We start from the raw sequence: 24,953 nt of genomic DNA on the forward strand, positions 1-24,953 counted from the left end.
TATTATTATTCCAATTTTTTATTCTTGATTGTGGTTCTGAGTTTGTTATATAATGAGTAGATTGAGGCGGTTGAGCGAAGACCTTTGTTTAATAGAGCCTTTTAATTAAGATAAAATAAGCTTTACAGTATTAGGGCGGCGTGGCTCAAGGGTGAAGAGCCTTGGAACTGAACATTTCTGGTTCGATTCCCAGTTCCTCCGAGCCTGTTGAAGAATTGTTGAGCAAGACACAGAACCCTAAATTGCTCCCCGAGTGCTGTTCTTGAGCTGCCTTCAGTTCGTGGTTAATTCATGATGGGTTAAATGCAGAGGTCAAATTTTGCTGATGTTGTGCTCTATGTATAACTGAATGTGACAATAAAAGAAATTTCTTAATGATCACCATCGGGGGGAAATTCTTTAGTCCCAGCAGCGTAACAGTTTTAGTATCAATAAATATGAATAGAGAAACAATTAAAAGATAGCAAAAGACATCCACAAATAAAGAGACAGGAGAGTGAACCACAATAGCAAGGATAAGAATAGACAACAGAATGGAAAAAAAGAAAGCAAGGGTAAGAATAGACAACCAAAATGACAAGGATAAGAACATAAGTAACTTTATAAACATAACATGAATAACTACATCTGATAACTGGATTCTCATGAAAAACCCTTAAAAAATCCGCCCAAAATAATAATGTATGGTTGACATGTTTTGTTAACATGCTGATACTCTATACAGTAATATTAACTTAACTGACAGAATACTTTCAGTGGGCAGCACAGTGGTTTCACACTGTTTTGCTGTTTTTCAGTGTTTTGCTGTCCAATTATAGATAATAAAGTATAAGATCTCTCCTGTAGGGGTCAATGAAAAAAATGGACAAAATACAACAATCATATGCTCATGATATAGTGTATCAATAAAAAAATCAAGGAAAAACATCATAATCATTAGTTGCGTGACTTTTTCCATAGTCATTTGATAAAGATAACGCTCTCAAAAATGAAATACGACTTCATAATTGTGTAAATGTGATATAGCCTAAAAATGGCATTCTCTTGAGTGATTGCATGACCCAAAAATGAATCGATGATGGTTGACCTGAAATTGAACTATTTATCACAAAAAAAGGACTTTGTGATGATTCACACATGGATCTTTGAAATGGTCATTAAATGTAATGTATTGTTTCACGAACAAACGTGCAAAGAATTTATTAATGTATAAACATGAAATGAAAAATCTTATTGTTTTTATAAACATTATCAATTTGAAAGCTGACACATATTAAGAAAAAAAGAGGTAAAGAGGCAAATTTGTAACATGCCTGGGATAGAGAAAGACTGGTCAAGCATTCTACTTTTTTCCCTTTTTTTTTAATACAAAGCCTCACGATTGTAATATATGCCGTAATACGCAGGGACATCTAAAAATAAAATAAAATAAAATTTTACGCTGTCTGCCCAGAGACATGGATTGGTACAAAACTTCCAAAGCTTGTAAATATATTTCAATAAAAATTCTGTCAAAGAGGTGCATTTTGGGCACCATTATATCCACACACTAGCACGGATGTTGGCTGTTGATGTTAATCAATCCAGGTATTCCGCTTTCCATTTCGGCTCAGACGAAATGATGCAAATCATTTCCATAACAATCTAAACTTGACAGACCTTAGCACAGCTTTCCAATTTGGAAGGTCGATGGTGGTTTGGTGGTTGATTATATGAACTGTAGATTTCTAACCTGCCTTTCCAGATGCAGCAGTGCAATGTCTTTATTAACGATTAACTACAATACTTTACAGAGCCTTTTTTTTGTTGTTGTGTTTTTTCACTGCGGTGGGCATTTTGTGTCAGTTTAAAGTTTCATCCCAACTTTGATATTTTGGGGGGATTTAGTAAGCCAAAAGCTACCGGTTGCTGTTGATAGACTCTTTCACCATTGCCACATAAAGAAACATTTACATCATTTTAACACTGCAGGACAATTTGCCCAGTTTTCCACAAAATGAGAGAAACTTCCACTCTTTCTTTGTAAATGATTGAGCCTTGTGGAGAAACACTTTAATACCTGGTCATCACACTGTATTATTTATTATCTAATGTCTTAACCAGTGAAATGTTTAACTCACTTTTCTTGAGCCGTCTACATATTCCACAGTTTTTGATGCTCTAGAAAAATATACCAAAATAGGCATATAAAAGACTGAAAATTAGAATATTGTGATAAAGTTCTTTTTCTTCTGTAATGAAATTAAAAAAACAAAAAATACTTTTTCATGATATTCTAATATTTTGAGATAGGATTTTTGAGTTTTCTTAAGATGTAAGCCATAATCTGCAATATTAAAATGATAAAAGGCTTGCAATATTTCAGTTGATTTGTAATGAATCCAGAATGTATGACATTTTTGTTATTGTAATTGCAATACAGAAGATAAAGAACTTTATCACAATATTCTAATTTTCTGAGACAGTCCTGTATATTTACGACATACATTTATGAGGTAAAACGAAAGATATCTCATTTAAGTGTTTTAAGTTGAACGGAACATGGGTGGATAAGTAAATTAGCGCACAATTTTACATTTAGTGTGTGTATGTGTGTTGTTGGTGGCAAAATTCCCTTTGAAACAAGTTGCATCTTTTTAATCCTTTACCATTGATACATTCAATGAAACCATGAATTGCTTCAAAAACTTTTTGTCTGACACAGAACATTAAAATTTGTTTACATGTTACTGTACATTAATACACAGTTGGTCAATAAAGGTAATAAAATCATTGCTCTGTTAACTGAATTCAATAGAATACAATGCTGTCAAGTGCATTTGGTTGGCCTCCTCCTGCTATTGAAAATGATGACAAAAATAAATATGATCAGATTGTTATATTTGGGATTTCTAGACAAAATACAAATTTAATACCATACACAGGTCTTTTTTTTAGATTTTCATTACATTATTAGACAAAAGACAATTATAAATACACAAAGAAAATCCTGTGACCCAGATTTTACTGAAACTGGTTTCCTTTGCTTGGTTTTCAATGCAGCCACCTTAAGCTCTTGCTTATTAAGTTCTGATTGCTTTTGGTTTGATCATTAAACACAAGTAATATTGTATTGGGTTGAGATTAGATGACTGACTTGCAAAGGGAAGAATATTCTTTCTTAAAATTGAAAAATTCCTGAGTTGCTTTCACAGTATGTTTTGGATCTTTTTCCATCTGCGTTGGGCCATAATCATTTTGTCAAACACATTCAATTAAAGGTGAAAGCCAACACATGATCGGGTACCGACTGCTTCATTTCAAATCCATTGTGGTGCACAGAGGCACAATTGTATCTATGTTACTGCAGTACAAATGCTTCTGGACCTTACTGCATATAATTAAACAATTAGTTCTGTGGTTGTAATCACATTTTTAGATCTCTATAATGTGGTCTGCATTGCCACAGATTACACCAGCATCTTCATAATGGGCACAGTTATGTGTTCCCACACCAGCGTGTTGGCAGTTCAGCAGGCTGGACTCTGTCCCTTCACACTGAACATCATCCAAGAGAATCCGCAGTCCCTCCGCTTCGCCAAACTCTGCGTTCTTGACCGCCCTCCGAGCATAGTGGAACCCCAACTGCCGACAGACGACGTCAGCATTCTTGGTGTTCCACAGATCATCGCACACGGAACCCCACTCGCCATTGACGTGGATCTCCACGCGTCCACGGTCACTGCGTCGCTCTACATCGCCGACGAGCCGCACTGCTCCGTTCTGGATGTTCGGAGCAGTTCTGTGTTTGCCCTTTCGGCGCTGGCCTCTCCGTCTTGTGTGCCTGGGAGGTTTGGTGGTGGTGGTTAGGATCGGAAAAGGGGTGGTGGAGTCTAATCCCAGCTCACCCAAACGATCAATTAGTTCTTGTAGCCAGTCATATGAAACCGTGGGTTGCGGCGTAGGTTTGTTTCGGCTCTCCAGCTCAATGCCGATTAATGCTGTGGAAAGAACGGCAGATATGAACAGATGGGAATGAAGTGAAATTAGATTGTCTCATCGGAGGTGGTAGTTTTAGACTCACTTTCCTGCGGAACGAACTTGATCAGGTTACTTTTCACTCTAACAGGGAGGGGGTTATAGTGACATTGTCGTGGTGGAGCCCGTCTGTAAGAACACATCGAACATCAATTAAAGACAATTATTATCAACTTCGAGGACAAATGTAGCATTAGCCATGATGTTTATGAAATGCAATGAGAGAAAGAAAGATTTATAATTTAAGGGCATGGCAAAAGAGCAACCAGATTGTTGATAATTGTGGAGTTTGCATATTTCCAAAGCCAAAATTAATTTTTGACAACTTTTCAATTTATATAGAGGCAGTGGTCTGTATTGAGAGCAGGGAACAGGTGGAGGAAAATCTAGAGGTGGAGGTATGCACTGGAGGAGAGGGGAATGAAGATTAGCCGCAGCAAGACCGAACATATGTGTGAAAGAGAGGGACCAAAGGGAAATCATCAAGCTTCAGGGAGTTGAGTTAAAGAAATTGGAGGATTTAAGTGCTTAGGGTCACAGTTCAGAATAATTGAGAGTAAGGAAAAGAGGTGAAGAAATGCATTCAAACAGGTTGGAATGGGTAGAGAAAAGTGTCAGGGGTAACGTGTGATAAAAGAACATCAGCAGAGTGAAAGCTAAGGTGTACAACATGCTTGTGAGTCCAGCATGGCATTGAGGAAAAGACGGGAAACACAGTGAAAGATAACAGAGATGAAGATGCTGAGGTTCTCTTAGGGAGTGATTAGGATGAATAGGATCAAAAATGAGTCAAACAGAGGGAGATTACATGTTTGATGTTTTGGAGACAGAGTAAGACCGAGATGGTTTGGACATGTACAGAGTACAGATAGTGAATATATTGGCGGAAGAGGGTTGAGGTTGGAACTGCTGGTCCTGGAGGCTTGAAGGAAGATTGAAGGAAGATTGAAGAAGAGATTAATGGAGTATGCGGAAAGAGGATGCCATGAATAGGGTTAGATGGAGGGGAATTATTTAGTGTGGAAACCCTTGAAGGGAGAAGCCAAAAGGAATCGAAAAAGAAGACCTAATCTAGAGTGAGATATCGAAATATAACAGAACATTCCTTGGTGTTGTAAAAGTGAAATGAGGAGCAACATGTGCATAGATTCACCTTGAGGGATCCACCACTTTATAAACAACTCCTGTGCGGGATGTAGCACTTGGTATTTCGGTCGACAAGAAGTACAGCTCACCTGAGAGAAAGAAACATCATGATAAAAGTTTCTCTGTAAAAATGATTGTTGTTTGTCATGCAGTTACATGAGTAACTTCATGTTTCATATCCACTTGAGTTTGGACTTGTGTCGCATCATTACCGGCTTCATCCTCAGCGAAAGATATGATGTATGGGTGGTAGTTGTTGATAAGTCCAGGGAAAGCACAGGTCAAACCCAGCCCCATGCAGATCTCGTTGTATATCCACTGTCCTGTATTTCGGTCCTCTTTCAAACTCATCAGGCGCCTGCAACATAAACAACAGGTGGTTTTACTCAGTTAAATCATTAGTTGAATCAACCTGACCAACTCCCTCTATATAGTAAACTGGTTCTGCTACAGAATTACCTCAGTTTACCAGCATAACCTGCATTTACTGCAAACATATTTTAGCCAAACCACAACCTTTCTTTGTATTACTTGATCACTGTCACTTATTTTGTCAGTATTGTACAGTTTAATCTGCTCTGTGGGGGGTCTCAGCTGTGTCAATCCCCTAGGAAGGCTATTATGTAGATATATGGAAGTTGCAAGGAGAGAGCAAACCCATATAACTAAATGGAATATACAGTAAAAAATGGTAATGAATCTTTCATTTTTTGGCCTGAAGTGTACCTGACAGGACAACATACTCTGAAAGGTGGCTATTATTCATTGCATCATTACATATTTGAAGCTTTACAATAACATTAATCATTCTTTACACAAACTCATCCAACAAACTATGTATATATTCTTTTTAAATAATGGAACGGTGTCTCGATTCTGCCTTGCTTTTCTAAAAACACATCTTAAAATAGACTTTGTTCCAGGTTACAAATCAAATCCAGCTGTTTGATGAATGACTAATTCTAACTATATATAACCCGGTGGACCTTTGCAAAAGGAAACAGGTGCGGAAAGCAGTGACATCATGTACTGTAAATCAGTGGGCTACTCAGCCTTCAACCGACTGCATCTGACTACCTCCACTGTCTCGCTAGTTTAAGTAAGCATGGCGTGACCGTACTGTTGTTCTGACAACTTTCACCATTGTTCCTTAGTTACAAATCTATTCACACTGGAGTATGAGAATATGTTGTCTGTCCTGTGCCCATGTTTGCATAATGTGATCCACCATAATGTCAGACATGCTAAATTAAAAAGACATGTCCTGTACAGACAGTTATTTTTAAAGATGGTCCCTGGACTATGAATAATTTGTTTAAAAGAAAAATACACTGGAAAGAAGGCTGCATAAACATGTGGATTTTCCTCCTGGCTGAAATGTTCTGGATTTATGAACATCCAGTCACCAATGCTGCTTCATTTTACTGACTAGACAGTGTCTGATGGGTTCACAGAGAGGTCCAAATTTTCCAATGAGGTTTCATGAAATTGCCTCAATGCTGATCACACTTGGACTTATGTTTATATAATTATTATTATTCTATACAATAATTTTATTATGCCTCCTAATGTGGCTTTTAAAAATTTGATCTGCAAATCTAACCCTGCATTTTTGCATACTATTATCTGAAAGGCTTTACTTACAATCCTAAGTATTGCTTTTATTGTGGGTTGTAGTTTTACTTTTTTTGCCTTGCCTACAACTGTACTCACACTTCATTTCAACTGGATGGTGTTGGTGGTAAGAAAAATAGTACAGTTAATGTACATGTTTTTAGGTGCATTAAGGTGTCTTTTTTAAATAGACATGTCAACATTTAATGTTCCTTTTTCACCAATATGTTAAAAAAAACATATTCCATTCCAACTCCATTCCTTAAAGAGCTAATCTGCTGAATTAGAAGAAAGGTAATTAAGGCATTTTGGTCTCCATTCAACATTTTTCTATAAACAATACAACTATTAAATACGATAAAGTAAACCAGACTTCAAATAAATCTTTAACCAGGTTTTTTTTTAAACTGAAAAAAGTAAATAAAGACTACTTGAAGAGCAAAGTGTTTAATCACATACCAGAGGCCAGGCCTGGACCAAACAAGATGCAGCCAGGGGTGCATTATCCATAACAACCCAGCTGTTTGTTGGTTACCAGTATCAGTTAACTCTCCAGCTGCTGTCTCTTTGATCAATTTGATAAAACACTTGCAGATGGACATTTTACTGTATTCTGAAGCAGCTGCTGTGCAAGTAAACCTTTTTCATCGACACGTATTTGCATTTCCACCCAGAAGCATGATAAACATCAACACATTAACTCCCTCATCTTTGTTACAAACAGAAGATGTTGCATTTCCCTCATATGGAGACATTAAGCAGTGTTCCTGTTGGATGAATTTAGGAGGAATGGCAACACAGTTGCTGCAAAAATTAAATGCAGCTCAAAATTTCTGGGGCTGAAATTGGCAATTTATAAAAGACCTGATGTATTTGTGCAAAAAAACTAACAAAAAAAAACAAACAAACAACCAAAACTTTACTTTGCTGTCTTAGCTGTCTGGGACAAAGGGTTGTGATGAGATAATAAAATAAAAAAATGAAAATAAAATGGATCACTTTTGAGGTCAAACTTACCCACTCATGAAGTCTCCAAATATGTACATGCCATTTAGGTTAGGATATTCACAACCTCGGTAGACATAGCCACCAGTCACTGACTTACCCATCTTGTGAGGGTACGCATAAATGGGCAGGACGTCATCTGTGGAAAATCCAGGTCAATATTTTGGTGTGTCTCTAAATTGATTTTAAAATTACAGAATACTTCAGGATTATCATTTATAAACTTACATGTTTTGGTTTTAAAAATATCTTAAAGTGATTTCTAACTGCAGGATTTTTTTCAGTTTCAGCTGCCCAATGAAGGTATTGCAGTATTTGGTTAAAAGTTGATACAATTTTCCAAAGTTGTAACTTAGTTTGTATTGTATTATAATATATAGTATGACCTGTGCATTAACAACCAGCTTACGAGTAGATGAAATAGTATAATATGTTAGTGGGGGGTTTTTAATCAAAGAACCACTTTGACTTTTTAACATCTACAAAAGAAGCGACCTGATCTCTGTCAGTACTCATTCAAGTACAGCCTACCAAGAGACTTTATCTGAACCGAAAGGGATTTTTGTTCTTGGAAACAGTATCATTTTTTTCTTGTTTGTTTGTTTTGATAAAAACCTATGTTTCGCTGGTGGAACACAATATGAATGTAGTCATCACAGCTTACCAAGTGACCTGTTGGCACAAAGCTTCTTATCGTAGCAGGAAAAGCCTTCTTTGGCTCTCCAACCGTAGTTTTGCCCTTTCTCGATTATGTCGATCTCTTCAAACTTGTTCTGGCCCACATCTCCGCAGAATATCCGGCCTTTGCCCTCTCTGGTCCGAGGGTCTCCCTGGTCCACAGAGCACCTCCACATATTGCGGACACCATAAGCGTAAACCTCTGGACGTGCTTGGTGCTCGTGTATAAAGGGATTGTCTGGAGGGATCCTGTACAACGGGCCTCTTTCATTGTCATCCACATCTATACGAAGAACTTTACCCAACAGAGCTGACCTAATTGACCCAAAAGAACAAAAGACACATTGCTTATGTCAATAATTCAACAGAAAGACTGAGTACAGTATAACTTATAACTATTTAATCTGTAAAACAGATTGGTTCGGCCTCAGAGCACAAAGGACCCTGGTTTGATTCCTTTCTGTGTGGAGTTTGCATGTTCTCCCAGCGTCTGCATGGGTTTCCTCCAGGTTCTACGGTTTTCTCCCACATTCCAAAAACATGCAGTAGGTTAATTGGAAATTTTTTTTTCGGAAAATGAGTGAATGAATATCTGTATTTGCATGTGGCCCTGCGATTGGCCGGCGACCAGTCCGGGGTGTACCCTGCCTCTCGCCCCATGACAGCTGGGATAGGCCCCGCGACCCTGAGTGCAGGATAAGCGGCAGAAGATGGATGGATGATGGATTCATTCATTCATTCATTATCTGTGTCACATATCCCGCAGTCAGGATCACGAAGGGGCTGAAGCCTATCCCAACATTGGGCAAGAAGCAGAGTTCACCCTGGACTAGTCAAACAGAGGGCCACAAATAAAGACACACAACCATTCATTACATTTTTACATTACATTACAGTAATTTGGCAGACGCTGTTATCCAAAGCGACTTACAAGTACAATTCAGCCACGGAAGATCTGTAGTCGGAAGTCAGAGGTGACCACTCAACTAAATAGCCATCTCAGAACCATAAACATACATACATACATTCATTCCTTTTTTTCCACTCTCTCATTCACGTGTTTGGGCAATTTAGGGTCACCTACGAACCTTTTTGGACCATGGGTGGTGGAAACTGGTGGACATTGGAGAACCCGGAAGAAGCCCATGCAAGCTCCACACAGAGAGCCCCCCTCCCGTGGGGATCAAACCAAGGACTATGGTGCCATACACTTAATATTGTTGATCTTACTTGTTCTGAGCATTTCCATATTTCCCAAATGGATCTCCTGCCATCCCACCATCCCCTGTGAAAATGTACAAGTATCCATCGTCAGCGAATAGCAGTTGGCCTCCGTTGTGATTGGACGCAGGTTCATCGATCTCCAGAATGACCCTAGAAAGAGGGAAGATGAAAAAAAGACATAAATAAAGAGCAGGTATTAATCATCACTAGTGAGCGGTATTGCTTGAGTGCATAGACAGTAAAAATGTTGTTAGCATAAATGTGTTCAATGTTTCCAATCATTACAAATAGTCCATACCCACCGCTCCGAGCCATGATCCACCACATTCATGTCATGGGCTGACACACGGAACTCACTGATCCTGATCCTTTCATCCAGACCTACCTCCACTGAGTAGTACACATACAGCTTGCCATTGTATTTGTGCTTGGGATGAAAGGTCAATCCCAGGAAGCCTCTCTCATCTCCTTCCCATGATGAGGTTAAAACAGCTTTGCTAATGTTTAAAAATGGCTTCTCAAGTCTGGACCAGTCAGGAAGGTACGTCCACACCAAGCCCAGTTGTTCGGCCACGAAAGTCCGGTGTGTTCCGTCATTCGCATGCACCATGGCGAGCGGGTTACGGAGACCGTTGGCCACTTCTTGAAGACACAGCTGCAGACAGCCGTCGAAATCTGACTGAACCCTTCCAAGGTTCTGTGTGAGCTTCTGGTTGCTCAGGAGATGTGGGTAGCAGTAGTCCACATCATCGAGCTTAAGGTACTGACAGAGACCCGCCTGGTCTTCTTTGAGTCGGGCTATGTGCGGGTCATTGGACAGATAAGGTAAGGTGGAGTGGCACTTTGTCCAAAACTGGGAGCAGTAATCGGGACAAAGGCCGGGGATGGTCCGTATTGGGGTGCTGGGGTCTTCTGCATCGAAGAGGTGAGCAGCATAAGGGGAGCATTCCTGTGCAAATGATTAAGAGGCAAAAAAAAAAACAGAAGACGGAGCAATGAGATGGATGAATAAATATAGGTCAACGGATGTGCAGGTGGTGAAACACCATATACTGGAAGCACTAGAGGGGAATAAACTGTTCAGGATTTACACTGACAGGACAGGTCGCTGTGCCCAAAACCTCTGCTAGGAATCATACTTTCATGTTGACACGCAGGGCACAGGATCATGCCATCTACATGCATTGCCGGTGTTAAATTATCAAGAGGACAAGCTCTGTTACTTAACCTGTAGCATTTATGATAAGAATTACAATCAGAAAATGAGAAACCTTCCATGGGGGTTGCTCAATCATATAAGTCTAAGCATGTAGAAATAAAATGATTTTCCCTGGCGGTCTGTGATTGTTCAGCTGATAAGTATTTGCCCCTAATTTTCGAATGGGGGGACTACACTGCATCGCTTGATTGTACCACTTTTTTTGTTAAGGATGATCAAATTACAGGTCGATCTAATCTGGCTTTGCAGTGCCATGCCTGATGGAGATGTTTGGAAGGAGCCAAGTGACCTTTGACCAAAAAAAAATCCTACCTGGCAAAGCAAGTCCACCACGAAACTCGCACAGTTGGCGTAACCCTGGTTGTCGAAGTGATCCATGATCTGGTAATATCTGCTCATCAGTTCCTGGTCTTTCTGGTAATCACAGCAACCGAATTCCTTGTACATGACGCAAAACTCCAACTCCCTTAGCGGTCGGAAAGGCGGTTTAAAATCCAAACATTGCGGGTGGGAGTTGGCAGGTGCGAACCACAAAGAACCCAAACACGCAAGAAGTGTCGTCGAGAGCCGCAAGAGAGCCACGGCTTTGCGAGTAAACCGCGGCATGATGGCGTGCGTTGGACACCATAGACGACAACCGAGAGCAGCGAAGTCCCAGTATTCTCGTTGTGCACTTTGCTCCAGTTCCGATCGTGCGCTGCTTTCACCCCGTGACGTGTACGGCGTGCAGTGCTGCGTTGTGTTGTGTTTCTGTTTCCCCCCCACCCATCCGATCGCTGTCTGGCTGCAGCGTCGAGCGCAGAACCCGCTGCATCTGCAAGGAAGACGGAAGGAAGCTAAAGGAAGGACAGTTACATCAGTGACATTTGGGGAAACAGACAGGAATCTCGACAATATTTACCATCAACGAGATATTTAGAATAAGAGACTAATTGATGCCATCTGTCATTTTTTTACGACATTTTTATTTATTTTTTATTTTTTTTAGTTTTTCCGAAGAGGGCCGCTCTCCTTTGTAGTTCTGCAGTATGACATCTTGGAGCTCCGTGGGCTGTTGTTTCATATTTATGCCAGCAGAGGGCGCCATTACCACTATTATTAAATACCATTGAAAACTGGGGACCCCCAGCATGGATGGAGACAGATAGATAGATAGATAGATAGATAGATAGATAGATAGATAGATAGATAGATAGATAGATAGATAGATAGATAGATAGATACAGCATCCCATTCATAAAACTTCACTAGTTGAAATAGTATGACTTGTGTGAATTCCAACCCATATGGGTTGTGCTGGTGACTACGCCGCCCCCCCCCTACACACACACACACACACACACACACACACACACACACACACACACACACACACACACACACACCCCTCACCCTCCTCCACTACCTTGGTGACCCCTCCCCTCGACGGACCGCTCGCTGGCCGGCGCGACTGCTTCCCACCCCGCCTCTGGAATGACGAGCCCGCGATCGCGGGTCCAGTAGAGAATCGGCCGGGGTTGCTTTACCATCGCCCCCCCCCCCCAAAAAAAAGATTTTTTTTTTCTTTTCAAAAAAAAAGAAGAATAAATCCCCGGGCAAATGGACGCAGTGGAGGCGAGCCACCTGTCCGACGAGGAGCTGCTGATGCTGGGCAAGGAGGAGCTGGTACGCAGGCTGAGGAGGCTGGAGAACCGCAACATGGACATGATGCTGGAGCACGGAAATATGATGAAGGACGTGAACCGGAGGCTGCAGGTCCACCTGCACGAGATCCGAAGGCTGAAAGAGGTCAACCAGAAACTGCAGGATGACGTCCTGGAACTCCGGGAGCTGTGCTGTTTCCTAGACGACGACCGGCAGAAGGGCAAGAAGGTGTCCCGGGAATGGCAGCGCTTCGGCCGCTGCACGGCCGGCGTGCTGTGGAGGGACATCGGCTTCTACCAGCAGAAGCTGGCCGAGCTGGAGAGCAACCAGGAGGAGCTGAGGACCGAGAACATGGAGCTGAAGGAGATCATCCTCATGATAGACGAGGAGAGGAACGGCGCGGGGTCCAGGAGCTCCATCGACAGCCAGTGCAGTCTGAACGGCCCGGGGCCGGTGCGGGACGTCGGGGACGGGAGCAGCACGTCCAGCACCGGAAGCGTCGGAAGTCCCGAACACCAGCAGAGCCATTTACACAAAGCATCCGAGGACAAGAGCTCTCCTCTGAGAAGATCCATGGACGATCTTTGCGCTCCTCACTTCAAGAAAGGAGTTTCCACCGCACTGGGTGGTGGTGAGTACTTGTCCTCTTTAATTTCACAACTCCTGCAGTCCAGTGTTTGAGCTTCATCCAGCACAATCCTGTTTGCATCAGTTAGTAGTTGTTGATACTCCTGGATCTCACACCTCTCCAAGGCCTCTTAGTCTTGAGGATGGAGCCTTTCAACCTGGGCATCTATAGACTTCGGATGAAACTGCCAATAATCAATAACATTTTCCTTTCCATGATTTTGCAATCAATTCTTTCTACAGCTTCAGCTCGTGGCAGAAAAGATATCAAAATCAAGCACTCAATAAGTTTACTTATTGGGTAAACAATTTATATATGCATATATCCTCCCAAGACCCGAGATCTTGTTAGTTTTTCATTTCTTTTTTTTGACCTGATTAAAAAAAAAAAAAAAAACAATAAATTAAAACAAATAATTTTTTTGACATGATGGGGGTAACGGGGACACTTGGCCTCAATTTTCATGGAACATAATAAAGTCGACCCAAAATGTTGGTCTTAGGAGGAAATGTAATGGACAAGAGCATTGTGCTATCCAATGTTACTGTTATAACCAAAGTTGTGTGCAAAACTTACAAGTTATATCGTGAACTGAAGCTGTTTGAAATGCAACGGTCTTGCTTATGAGAGTATTTTTAGCAGAATTACGACCAGAGAGATTAAGAGTCAACCAAAGCTGATCCGTTAATCTTTATTAAGAATCGTTAAAGAAACAACATATTGGTTGAGGGGAAAAAAAACAAGTCCGGAGAAAAATTGCATACACGGTGATCCCATTTAATGTTCTAAACACGTTTTGAAATCACACTGCAGTTGCTTGTGGCACGCTTCCTTGTGGGGTGCCTCATTTCTCTTTTCTATTACAGCAACTCAATGCAGGGTATTTCACAATTATAAACACATGCTGACCAAAAAAAACACAAGCAGACCATTTAGAGAATCAGCAGGAATACTCCAATGCCGCCCAAAGTGAAGCAGCTGGGATTTATTTTTTATTGCAGTAATATATTGTTTGTGCTGCTGAGAGCTTAATTGTATGTAAATGCATAATGGTGGCGCTTTGTTGACCTGCCAAGTTGCATAAATTTGTCTGACTCTAGCACCCTTTAAAAGCACAGCATAAACATTGAACTTGGGCCTGAGCTATGCTGGTGGCGCAAGCTTTTCTGTTCTGCATTAAGATTGGAATGAATAGATAATGCACCTAAACACCCTTTGGTTTTATATTTGACATGTACACGGGTACGAAAATTTACTACTGGTTTTATGTCAAGATCAAAAGATGGGACACACAGAGGTAGAACTCAGCCCCAATTTCACTATTCTGGATTTGCAAAGGCCGAGTGCAAATATTTGGTGAACATAATGCTGAGAAAGAGCAAAGAAATTGTTCTGCAAATACCACAAGCAATAACCATGGCATTGGTGATCCAGTCATGCATTTTTTCCAGTTGGTAACATGAAACAGCCACCTCAACTGAAATGCTCTGCTTAACAGTCTGGAACATCAGAGAGCATGTGTTAAATGCGTCTGTGGTCTAACTGCATCCAATTGAGCCTCAGCACCGTAAAGGTGTTCAAAGGGGTTGACGCCAGGCAAAGTCCGAAGTTTGTGTACATGAATATATTCTTTTAATGACTGTAAAAGTAATGCAGCAAAAGAATATACCTTTATGGCTAGAATTTCTTTACAGTCACATTTTTACCTTTTTCATTGCAGCATAGCCTGTGTTGACTCTCAAAGGTCCTACGATTTTTTTATTAATTCATTCATACATTAATTCGTTCATTATCTATACCACATCTTCTATCCCAGCTGTCATTGGGTATGGGAGAGGGGAAACTGGACAGTTGATTTCAAGGCCTCATAAAGTGAATTACAATCACTAATTCTCTTATGAATATGTCAAATAAAGACATACTGTACAAGCAATCACTCTCTCATTCATGTCAGTGATAGCAGTGTTAAGAAGCCTGAGCATCATCGAATAGATCTGAAGAGAGGAAATAATAGCTTAACATGAGAGCGGTGTTTGTGTCACTGATCTCGACGTGCACTACGACATGGCTACATCTGTACCCCCCCAAAGAAAGAAGATGCGCTATAATCAGCCGATGTGGTTAATAGTGTCACGAGTGTTAGCGAAGCAAAGGTTTCAAGTCTTAGAAGAAGTAGAAAAGTTACTGTTTAATGAAAAGGATTAATGAAAGACAGCTTGGTCCATGGCTTACCCAACCAGCCACTGAACAAATTCAAACAACACAAAGAAGAGATAAAAAGACCAGAAAAACAGTAATAATTACTGTTATATTTAATGCCTTTCTGATGTTTTTTGCCACACATAAACCCATAAAAATGTTTTTAAAAAGTATGTTTTTGGGGCTGTAGAACAGATTAATGAGATTTAATCAATGTGGAAAATTATTCTCTCATTTAATCCTCATACAGCGACGTATAACCATTCACTCTCTCATTCACACAACATAGAGGGACAAACAACCATTCACTCACTCACTTCACATCCGGGCTATTTAAGATCTCCAATGTCTCTACTGCAAGTTTTTGGACTGTGGGAGGAAATAAAAATAGGTATCCTTTTGGTGCTAAAAGATTTAGGTTTATATTGAAGATAAGAATGAAACCCTGTGAGAAAAAAGAAGAAAAGGAATTCATTTGCTCATATGTGTTCTTCTATAATATCAATTTGTTACTAATTATCTTGCATGAAAGAATGTGCATTTTTACTTGAGGGTGTCTGCACGTACACACAGTGGCTTTACAACATCTGATGGAGACAAAGGCGTTGTTGTCATGTTAATGAGGAAGCATAAGAAGCTCTTTGTGGAGCAATGAAAAACCCTCAATGGGGGAACAAGCATGTTTCTGTAACATGAATTTTCTGCTGATGGGAAAGCAAAGCAGTGTGTCTCTGCCCATTATACATGTAGATGAGTATCCTCCAGCCACCAATATCCGTTTTTTTATTTGGTTATTCCAACTTTAACACATGGGTCTCAAAAAGCTCAATTTATCGCAATGCAATTTCCAAAGACGTGAGAGTTGGCCATGTTTCTCCATTATGCTTCTATAATACTTGGGTGAGATGAACATCACAAACTCCCATGAGAACACAAACAGTTGGTTTTATTGTCTTTGCTAATTAAACCTGAGTTTATTCTTTTTCAGATTTGCAGAGTTGAGTAGTCCTCCAGCCATGGAAATCATTTGGAATATGAGAAAGAAGCAAAATGCCATTTTGATTCGAAACATCTGTTATTTTATGGTTCATGTTAGCTTTCAAACGGCACTGCCTGTGGACGTTTGTTGTTGGTTTTATGGAACACACATTAAAAAACTATGATACACATACATAAGGAAAACCAGTCAGTTGCACATTTTACAGAAAATGTTCTCATGTGCTGCTTTACATTTTTTTTTTTTCTGAATAAAACACAGAATAAACAGTAGAATATTTGATTGGAAAATTATGGAGCTCTCCATCCCGAGGAGAGACTGGCCTTGTCTCAGCCCTTTCACGGAGAGGAACATATTAGTGTCTGTTACACTAGGATTGATGCTGCCGTGGCCCTAGGAGAGTACTGGGAAATGATTTCTCAGGAAAAAAAACGTGAGAACCCTCCTCCTCTCCTTCATCTTCAAGAGATGGAAGACAATAACCTTAGCTATAAAAATGAGCGCTGGACTATCATCACAGGCTTCAGTAAAGCTGGTTTTGCAGGAGTCTTGACAGTCCTGCATACATAATGGAGGGAATACACTTTTATGAAAAAGTCAAGCAGGGGGAAACAATTATAGTGCATTTTTTGAGTCAAATAAGAATAACATTTCTAATATAATGCATTCAACATCATGTCCTCAACTATCAAATACACTTTGGCTCAAATGGCAGCATTTCAGTCTGAGGCACCAATGGTAAGAAGTGGAAACTTTGTTGAACTGGAGCTTTGTATCCAGTTTACAATATGTGTCAACAGACAGGGCAACTGCACAGCACCATTCAATCCATGTGCTTCAGACACGTGTAGCCAGGCCGCTAACATTGAGCAGACGGGCTGATGTTGAGGCATGAAATTAGCAAACAGGTGTAAGGTGGGAAAAATCCCATTGGGCTGTACCGAAGTGCAGACATGTGACAGAACCTTGTCTGGTCTTGCAGGGTTACGTGATGTATGCCTTCATGGTAAATAAGATGCTGTGAAGATGCAGAATTCCTGGCTGTAAATGCTGTACACGATTCCTGAAACACCAGTATGGTCAAGACTAAGGACATCAAATTACTCTTTCACCACTTTGTGCAAATGTTTTGGTCCCCATCCTAATAATATACACTGTTAAGCCTTGAAGAATGTGGATAGCTCAGTTTACTTTTACAATGGCCGGGAGTTAGGATGTACGGAACAATGCAGCTCAGTGATTCATCATTGAAATGAGCTTTAAATCAACTGTGTGCATGAGTGCATACTTTGTGTGTGTGTGTTTTCACTGTAATTGAAATCATTCCTCAGCTTTCCTGTCTGATGATCTGAGGCTGTGCATTGGCGAGAGGCTACAGCTTGCACGGCTCTAAATGTATCGGTAAAATATGTGCCTCATATTGCTTTGGACTCAAATTGCCTGATAAAAAAAGTAAATGTATTTCTGCTGAAAACCAGGGGGTAACTGACTGTTCCTAGCAGTGTCGAATAACAGTGAGTTCAATTTAAGTTCTTCATTGTCCTCTTTAAAGTGTAATTTAAAAAAATGGGTTTCCAAATTCGCAGTGCAAGTTACATTGAGAACAAAAGTTATGTGGTGTTGTGGGAAAATAATTAAATGCCTAGTTTTTTAACGTCCCAACACAATTTGAATTTCAACTGTTGTGTAATATTTCACTCAGGGATAGAAACTGATACTAAAATGAGTTAGATAGGGCAATAGCTCCTTGCAGCACTTAAGTATGGATTACAATGAATCCCCAGCAGCAAGACACTCCATCACAATTATGTCATAAGACAAGATGTCCAATGCTGGATAGGTCCAATGAATACCATGTCCTTACCAGCATATGAAGTCAAATGTATTCATTGCCAGGTAATATAACCATTGGCTGAGCATTATCCAAATCCACAAACATGTCATTTGATCCCCGTTGGTCATGGGCTCTGTGCTAGGCTATGTGTTTTATGATAATTTGTCCTTTACTAATCTGCCTGGGGAAATTTGTTCTCTGCCTTTAACCCATCATGGATGAACCATGAGCAGTAGGCTGTCATCCACCAGCGCCAGGGGAGCAGTTACGGATTCAGTGTCTTGCTCAACAACACTTCGACACACGAGACGGAGCTGGGAATCGAACCAGAATTGTTCAGTTCCAAAGACGATTGCTGTACCTCCTGCACCTCCACACCGCTCCTGTGTTCCTTTTTGTGTTCATTTCAATCTTGTCTGCACAGGTTTCCTGACATTCAAGCATTTCAACAAAACCAAGGAGTCGTAATAAACCATGTGGTGCCAGAGAAGCCAAATAAGTGTGATAATTGTGAAGGATGCATGGGAAAGATGGGAGTTTTGAGTTACAGCCTTTAAAATAATTGGTCTAATAATTTCTGTTCTTTGAAATAGAACTTGACTGCACTATCTATTTTTTTTTTTTTGCTGGATATGAATTACTTTTTAAATGCTGTGGTTTACTTATGTATTTTTATTCATTTATTTATTTTGCTAGCATTGAGTTGAGACAGAGTAACTTTGTCACAGAAATGCTTGTGTACTATGCCTGACAGCACCTTTTAAAAAAGCTTTTAATCTATTTGAACACACAACACCATACAGAGCATACATGGCTATATCTTTTAAACCTGCGACTGGACTTGAGTGATTTTGACAGTCATACCATGACTTGATGGTTGCTTATGTTTGTTTTTAAAAAGGAGTTTTGCAGTAAGTATACCTGTCTGTGCACACTGGTTTGAGTTGTAAAGACAGATTGCACATATCAATGTTCTATGTTTGGAAAGATTAAAGATTAAATTGAAGTTTACTGATTATTCTATGTAATCACAGACTCTCTGTGAAATTATCTATCGTTTAATAGCGTATCATTCTATTTGCACCATAGGTGCAAGTAGAATGATATGCTGTTTACCGTTTCGCACTGTACAGACAATCTGAAGCCAAGAGGGATCATTCAGAATGTTTGCTTAAATTAATAAAAAAGAAAAAATAGGATGTCGAAAAATCATTTGAGAAATCACAACCCTAATAAAAACTTTCTTTCCCCCCCTTTAGATGCAGGGCCAAGTTATATCAGACTACTGGAGAACAAAGTGAGGATGCTGGAGGATGAAAACAAGCAGCTTTTGTTCCAGGTAAGCTCAGCCAGTTTCAAGGCTTCAGTCTTGTCACAAAAGGTGTGATGTAGGTTTGCTGCTGACCCCCTTTTGAAAAAAAAAAAAAAAAAAAAAAAAGACTGTTCTGTACAGTAAATATATGAGATTTGTTGTGAATTAACTAATTGAAACTACGATCACAATGTTGAAGAAAACACTATAATTGTTTAATAATAGTCTAACTTGACTGTCACTGGAACACCAAATACCTGAGGTTTATGTAATGCTTTGGTTGCTTCTAACTTCCAAATAGATCATGCCCCAATATATTCATTGTGTCAAAGTCATTAGTGCTTACAATTGGACAGACCTGACAGAAATCTAAGGGCATTCACTGATGAAGGCCACCCCATCTCACCTTTTTGTCGAACCTGTCCAGACTCATCAATTGATCCAGTTCTGTTTTACTGCAAACACAGCAGGTCTATGGCTCCTCCTGTCCCCCATCAGAATACATACTTGCATCAGCAGGGTTGCCGCTTCCTCTCAGAGTCTCTAGTGTCTGTCCCCTTCAACAGGATCGTTGGAGTTCATTTGAAGGGCATTAGATTTGCTCCAATCTTTATTTTTCTGCTCTGCTTTTCTCTCTGTCTTGTTTACTGGGCGATGACACAAAGTATGAACAGTATAAATCTTCCGTGGCTGCTGCTCGAAGCACATCCAGCGAACCCGCGTCCCCAGGAATCTACCTCCCACCTCAGCAGAAACCAGAGGTCGTTGTCAGTGCCATGAAGGTACACTCTATCTCGCCTTTGAATCAGTATCTGTCATCTCAGGCCAAATGAATATAATTAGCATTGCTTATAACATGTTTTGAGTGATTAGAGCTGCTTGGTGATGCTTTGGCTTTTCTTGATTACTGATCATTCAACAAAAATTCTACAAAACGCTAAAACTCTGTTGGTCAGGGTTGGTGTACACGGTTCCAGCTTGCTTACACCTTCACAAATTGATTGTGAAAGAAATCGTGTGTTCAGTGAAATGCTCATTGACACTTGAAATAACCTGTAGAAAAACCCAAGGATTGAACCAAGAACCTTACAATTACTAATAACCTTTTCTGCCCTTAGTAAATATTCCTCACATTCAATACATGATAAGTCTCTGTTCTGGTTTGGCTGATTCAAAAACGCGAGTGGAACTGTTCAGTACACATTTTAATATGCAAACTCCTCATGCTCACAGTTGCCTGAGTTGCTCAGACAGAATCTAATAATTGTTTAGAGTGACAGCAAAGGGTCTAATGTGGTGTAGCCCTCCACAACCTTTTAACTTCTTGAGTGTCTTTGCTCAATTAATACAGGTACAGACCCTCAGTGAACTAATGTAGCTCCTTAAGAGAGTCTCAGTATGATCAGCATTTTTATTTTGGAATGAAAAACTGTTTACAGACTGCAGCTTCCCTCTTACAGCGACCTTCCAAGGGGCTAATGTCCCACTCTCAAAAATAGGCCTTTGGAAAGGTATATTTGATCTGAGAGTTAAATGACATACCTTGATTAAAGAGATAATTTTTAGGTTCTACTAATTCCAAAAATACCATCTGCATCATTGTAAGAATACCAGAAAACTGGAGCTTCGCCTGGCTCCAGTTATACTTGACATTTAGAAGCAGAAGAGGTACTAAATGCAAGAAAGTGAGGAGATACTGTACTTGTCACAATTTGAGAACACAGTTTCATGCCTTACATTTCTATCAAGCCAGTAGAGCTCAAGATATATTTAAATAGTTATAGTTGAAATAGTTATATTTCAATTTAAAGTTGAAAATCATATTATGACAAGTAATGGCATTATCAAACTTTTCAAAATACTGTATGTTTGTTTCTTTCTTTGTGTGTGTGTGTGTGTTTGTGTGTGCGTGTGCATGCGTAGGTTCTGGAGGTCCATGAGAATCTGGACAGGCAGCATGTACAGGAATATAACCATGATCTTAGTGACAAAGAGAAGGCCATTGTCCGAGAGATGTGCAATGTAGGTTTCTCTGTCTGACTCAGAACTGTAAATATGCATTATCTCCCTCGCAACTAATAGTGTGTGTGTGTGTGTGTATGTGTGTGTATGTGTGTGTATGTCAATGTGTGTATGTGTATATGCGTGTGTGTTTGATGTGTTTGTGTGTGAATGTGCGTATGTGCGTGTGTGTGTGTACGTGCGCTTGTCTGCGTGCCTGTGTGTGTGTACGTGCGCTTGTCTGCGTGCCTGTGTGTGTGTGTGTCTGTGTGTGTGTGTGAAGGAGGGGGGTCACTCTTTTGATGGTCCAATGCATTCAATTCTTGGCCTAAGGAAACAACAATGGCTATTCATAACACAGATACCCTAGCTCCACCCTTTCTCCTATATTTTTTCTCTCCTCTCACTCACAAACAGATCCAAGCATGCATGCACACAATGTCTGTTATGTTTAATATGTTAGAATTTGCTGATTGACAGAGTCATTTTATTTGTGCCCACAGACCATACTGTGTTTTTTATTGTTCTCAGTGACAAAATATTAATGTATTTGATTAATTTATTATTTATTTTTTGTACTTTTGCGCTGTGGGTTTAATTTTAATGCTCTGTATGTGTGAACGTATGGCAATATCGACATTAAAGTTGACTTTCACTTTGACTTTTGATGTTGATATACCGAGGTTGCAGGAGGGCATTTGTAAAATACTTTTTTTCTGCATTATCTAATCTTCCTTTTTTTTGTCTGGTGAGTGCTTCTCTTCGCAAAGGTGTGTTTTAGAAAACTTTATCATAAAACCCAGGATGAGTGTGGGGTAAACTAAACTGTTCATTAGCTACCACAGTATCCTGCATTCTCATAAGCACTCTCTTAATGCAGGTTTATTGCTCCGTCAATGCAGTTCTTTTGAAATTGTGTGTGGAAAATGTGATAAACTCTGAGAAGTAAAGTCCTGAATGGATAGTAATTTTGATAACTCATCTATACAATCCCTACTTACGTGTTCACCTGTCATTTATATGTTTTTTCCATCACCTTCATGGAGTCACATTGTATTCCATAGCTCAAATTGTGTGTTTCTTCTCCTCAGGTGGTTTGGCGGAAGCTTGGTGATGTTACTGGAACCAAACCTTCAATCCGTCAACATCTAGCAGGCAACCAGAATAAAGGGCCATTATAGTAGTCAAAGCCATTGGGTATCTGAGCAAACGCAGCAGCGAATTTTCCCAGAATGAGACTTTTGGCACCTCATTTTTTCAATTACAGCTTCCTCATCCTCAAATAAGCAATAATGGAGGTTCAGGTTGTAGTTCTACACAAATAAAACTGGCGAAGTATGGCAGGCACCAACCTGGGACACAAACAGAGGAAAATCATGTGAGAAATGGTTGTCGAGCTGCTTTAGGTTTACCCTTTATCCAATTTGAAGGTGATTTTAATTGCAGAAAAAAATTGTACAAATGTAAATTGCATTACATTAGTCATTTGGCAGACGCTTTTATCCAAAGCGACTCTCAAAAAGTGCAATTCAGTCATCAAAGATCCAAAGTACCAGTAGTCAGAAGTCAGAAGTGATCACTCCAACAAATAGCCATTTCAAAACCATATACATACATACATTAATTTCTTGTTTTTTTTTTCTTTTTTTGGGGGGTGGGGGGGCTAAGTGCGATTAGTGGGGTAGTGCTTGGTTAGGAGGTATGTTTTCAGCGTGTAAGTAGAATAACAAAAAAAAAATCTCTATATTTGAAGTCATTTTGGAAATGGACAAGAAGAAAAAAATTGCTCATTCAATCAACATTCAAGCAGCCCCTGACTATAACTTGATGACATAGACGAAGCATGGAGCAAGTGAAGTAATAGAACTGAAGAGACCTCTCAGATGCAAGGTGGAACGTCTTCAAGGGGAGAAAGTAAGTCAACGATAACTTGCCACGATAAGATGTGACAAAGAAGCCATTGGACATTACCATCAGAATCAAATTTCCCACCAAATAAGAAGCTGCGAGCTCTTCATATCTATTCACTGAGGCTGTTGTACTGTGGAGTTCAAAGTCTGAGTGACAGTTGACTTCTGTGAAGTTGGTCATTAAAGACTTCTATAAAACATATTGCGTCACAATCCAAACTTTTTTTTTACAGAGTTCATCTTTCTTGGCCTCATGAGGCATGCCTGCCCTTTGTATGTTAAATCAACAATATCTGTTATCATTCTTACTTTTTAAGAATTCAAAGAGTTAATGACCTAAATCACTGCAGATTCCAAGTGGAGCCCTGTACTTAAACAAGCTATGAGGAGTGACTAAGGGGAGAATCATGATGCCTTTCTGAGTCTCCTAAGTCATCAAACTAATACTTCAGGACTGAGGCCATCCATTTCTCATTAAGATGTGCATCCAAGTATCACAGTTATATTGTCTTGTGTTATGAGTATGGTTTAATAGAAACTCTATACTATTACTATTAATGCAAGTTAACAGTGGTGAGTCGGCTGGATCGTCAATTGGAAGGAGAAAAAGTAAAGATAATTTTTATGTGTAATTGGAATATTTCTGCTAGTTCTCTTTCTATCAAGCACATTTTAATTTTAATCTTAATTTTAATTTTATTTTCTCCATCACAGTCGCCTCAACATAATTCTCTAATATTATTTTTGAAAAGATTGCCAGGAGATTGATGGATTTTAACACAAGAACAGAAAAACACTAAATACTGGATTTCCCTGCAGACATGACATATGAAAGTGTGCCCACCAAGTCCATGTTAAGAGCAAGTTTTGGGACTGTACCAGTGAGACAGTGCTGTAAGGGGAGAGTTAGGATTAGATACATATGTAATTTCAAGTCATGTACAACTGCAATATCATGCTTATCAGTCACCCTGGACTGATTACTCATCAATGACAGGTCCATATGTACAGAGAAACAGCCATCCACTCAATCATTCTGGGCAATTTTTTCCAATTAACCTGCATGTTTTTGGACTGTGGGAGGAAACCCACACAGAAACGGGGAGAACAGACAAACTCCCCACGGAAAGGTCCCCTGGTTGGAATCGAATCAGGGGTCCTTCGGGAAACTAAAATAACAACAAACAAATTAATCAAACATTTTAACAAAAGAAAACAATTAGTAATGTGTAAATGGCATGTTAAGTTAATAATAATCTGCCCTCTATTCATGTAATGTTATTTAAAAGTAGAAATATATATGCTTTTTATAAATACATTACTTTTCTCAATGTGAAGTTTTCTTTCACACACATTATTAGAATACCTGGGTATAACACAGCAATAACAAATGGTGTACAATATCATACAGAGTAATGGACACATAAACACAGCGTTTAAACCTAGCACTAATTTTTCAATTTGGCATGGCCTGCATCCTTGTGGCCGAGACTGGACCTTACAGGAAGTAGTTAACACTCACACT

General features: G+C 39.8%; 2 protein-coding genes across 2 annotated transcripts; one reads left to right on the forward strand and one right to left on the reverse strand.

Moving 5' to 3' along the window:
* Positions 1 to 386: 386 nt before the first annotated feature.
* Positions 387 to 11,657, reverse strand: hhipl1 (HHIP-like 1). The gene is made up of 9 exons (XM_086160881.1): positions 11,216 to 11,657; positions 9,987 to 10,633; positions 9,691 to 9,834; positions 8,447 to 8,775; positions 7,795 to 7,921; positions 5,376 to 5,521; positions 5,171 to 5,252; positions 4,064 to 4,146; positions 387 to 3,980 (listed from the first exon to the last, which is right to left on the reverse strand). Exons 1-9 carry the CDS (start codon positions 11,507 to 11,509, stop codon positions 3,415 to 3,417), a joined length of 2,418 nt encoding a protein of 805 aa, XP_086017007.1. The 5' UTR covers positions 11,510 to 11,657; the 3' UTR covers positions 387 to 3,414.
* Positions 11,658 to 12,463: 806 nt separating this feature from the next.
* On the forward strand, positions 12,464 to 23,671 carry ccdc85ca (coiled-coil domain containing 85C, a). The gene is made up of 5 exons (XM_086160882.1): positions 12,464 to 13,178; positions 19,465 to 19,544; positions 20,183 to 20,299; positions 21,441 to 21,539; positions 22,610 to 23,671. The coding sequence occupies exons 1-5, from the start codon at positions 12,503 to 12,505 to the stop codon at positions 22,697 to 22,699; spliced, it is 1,062 nt and encodes a 353-aa protein (XP_086017008.1). The 5' UTR covers positions 12,464 to 12,502; the 3' UTR covers positions 22,700 to 23,671.
* Positions 23,672 to 24,953: the final 1,282 nt, after the last annotated feature.

The sequence above is a fragment of the Fistularia commersonii genome, chromosome 15 (assembly GCF_037954325.1).
Source record: "Fistularia commersonii isolate RoL2024-O1a breed Wild chromosome 15, RoL_Fcom_v1.0, whole genome shotgun sequence".
NCBI lineage: Eukaryota > Metazoa > Chordata > Actinopteri > Syngnathiformes > Fistulariidae > Fistularia > Fistularia commersonii.

Excerpts from the sequence above, each read along its gene's own strand:
- ccdc85ca (XM_086160882.1), top strand. The coding sequence starts at position 12,503 with ATGGACGCAGTGGAGGCGAGCCACCTGTCCGACGAGGAGCTGCTGATG. Across the intron at positions 13,179-19,464 it reads TTCCACCGCACTGGGTGGTG|ATGCAGGGCCAAGTTATATC; the intron begins GTGAGTACTTGT and ends CCCCCCCTTTAG. Across the intron at positions 19,545-20,182 it reads ACAAGCAGCTTTTGTTCCAG|TATGAACAGTATAAATCTTC; the intron begins GTAAGCTCAGCC and ends GATGACACAAAG.
- hhipl1 (XM_086160881.1), bottom strand. The coding sequence starts at position 11,509 with ATGCCGCGGTTTACTCGCAAAGCCGTGGCTCTCTTGCGGCTCTCGACG. Across the intron at positions 7,922-8,446 it reads TTGTGCCAACAGGTCACTTG|ATGACGTCCTGCCCATTTAT; the intron begins GTAAGCTGTGAT and ends GATTTTCCACAG. Across the intron at positions 5,522-7,794 it reads TTTGGAGACTTCATGAGTGG|GCGCCTGATGAGTTTGAAAG; the intron begins GTAAGTTTGACC and ends TTTATGTTGCAG.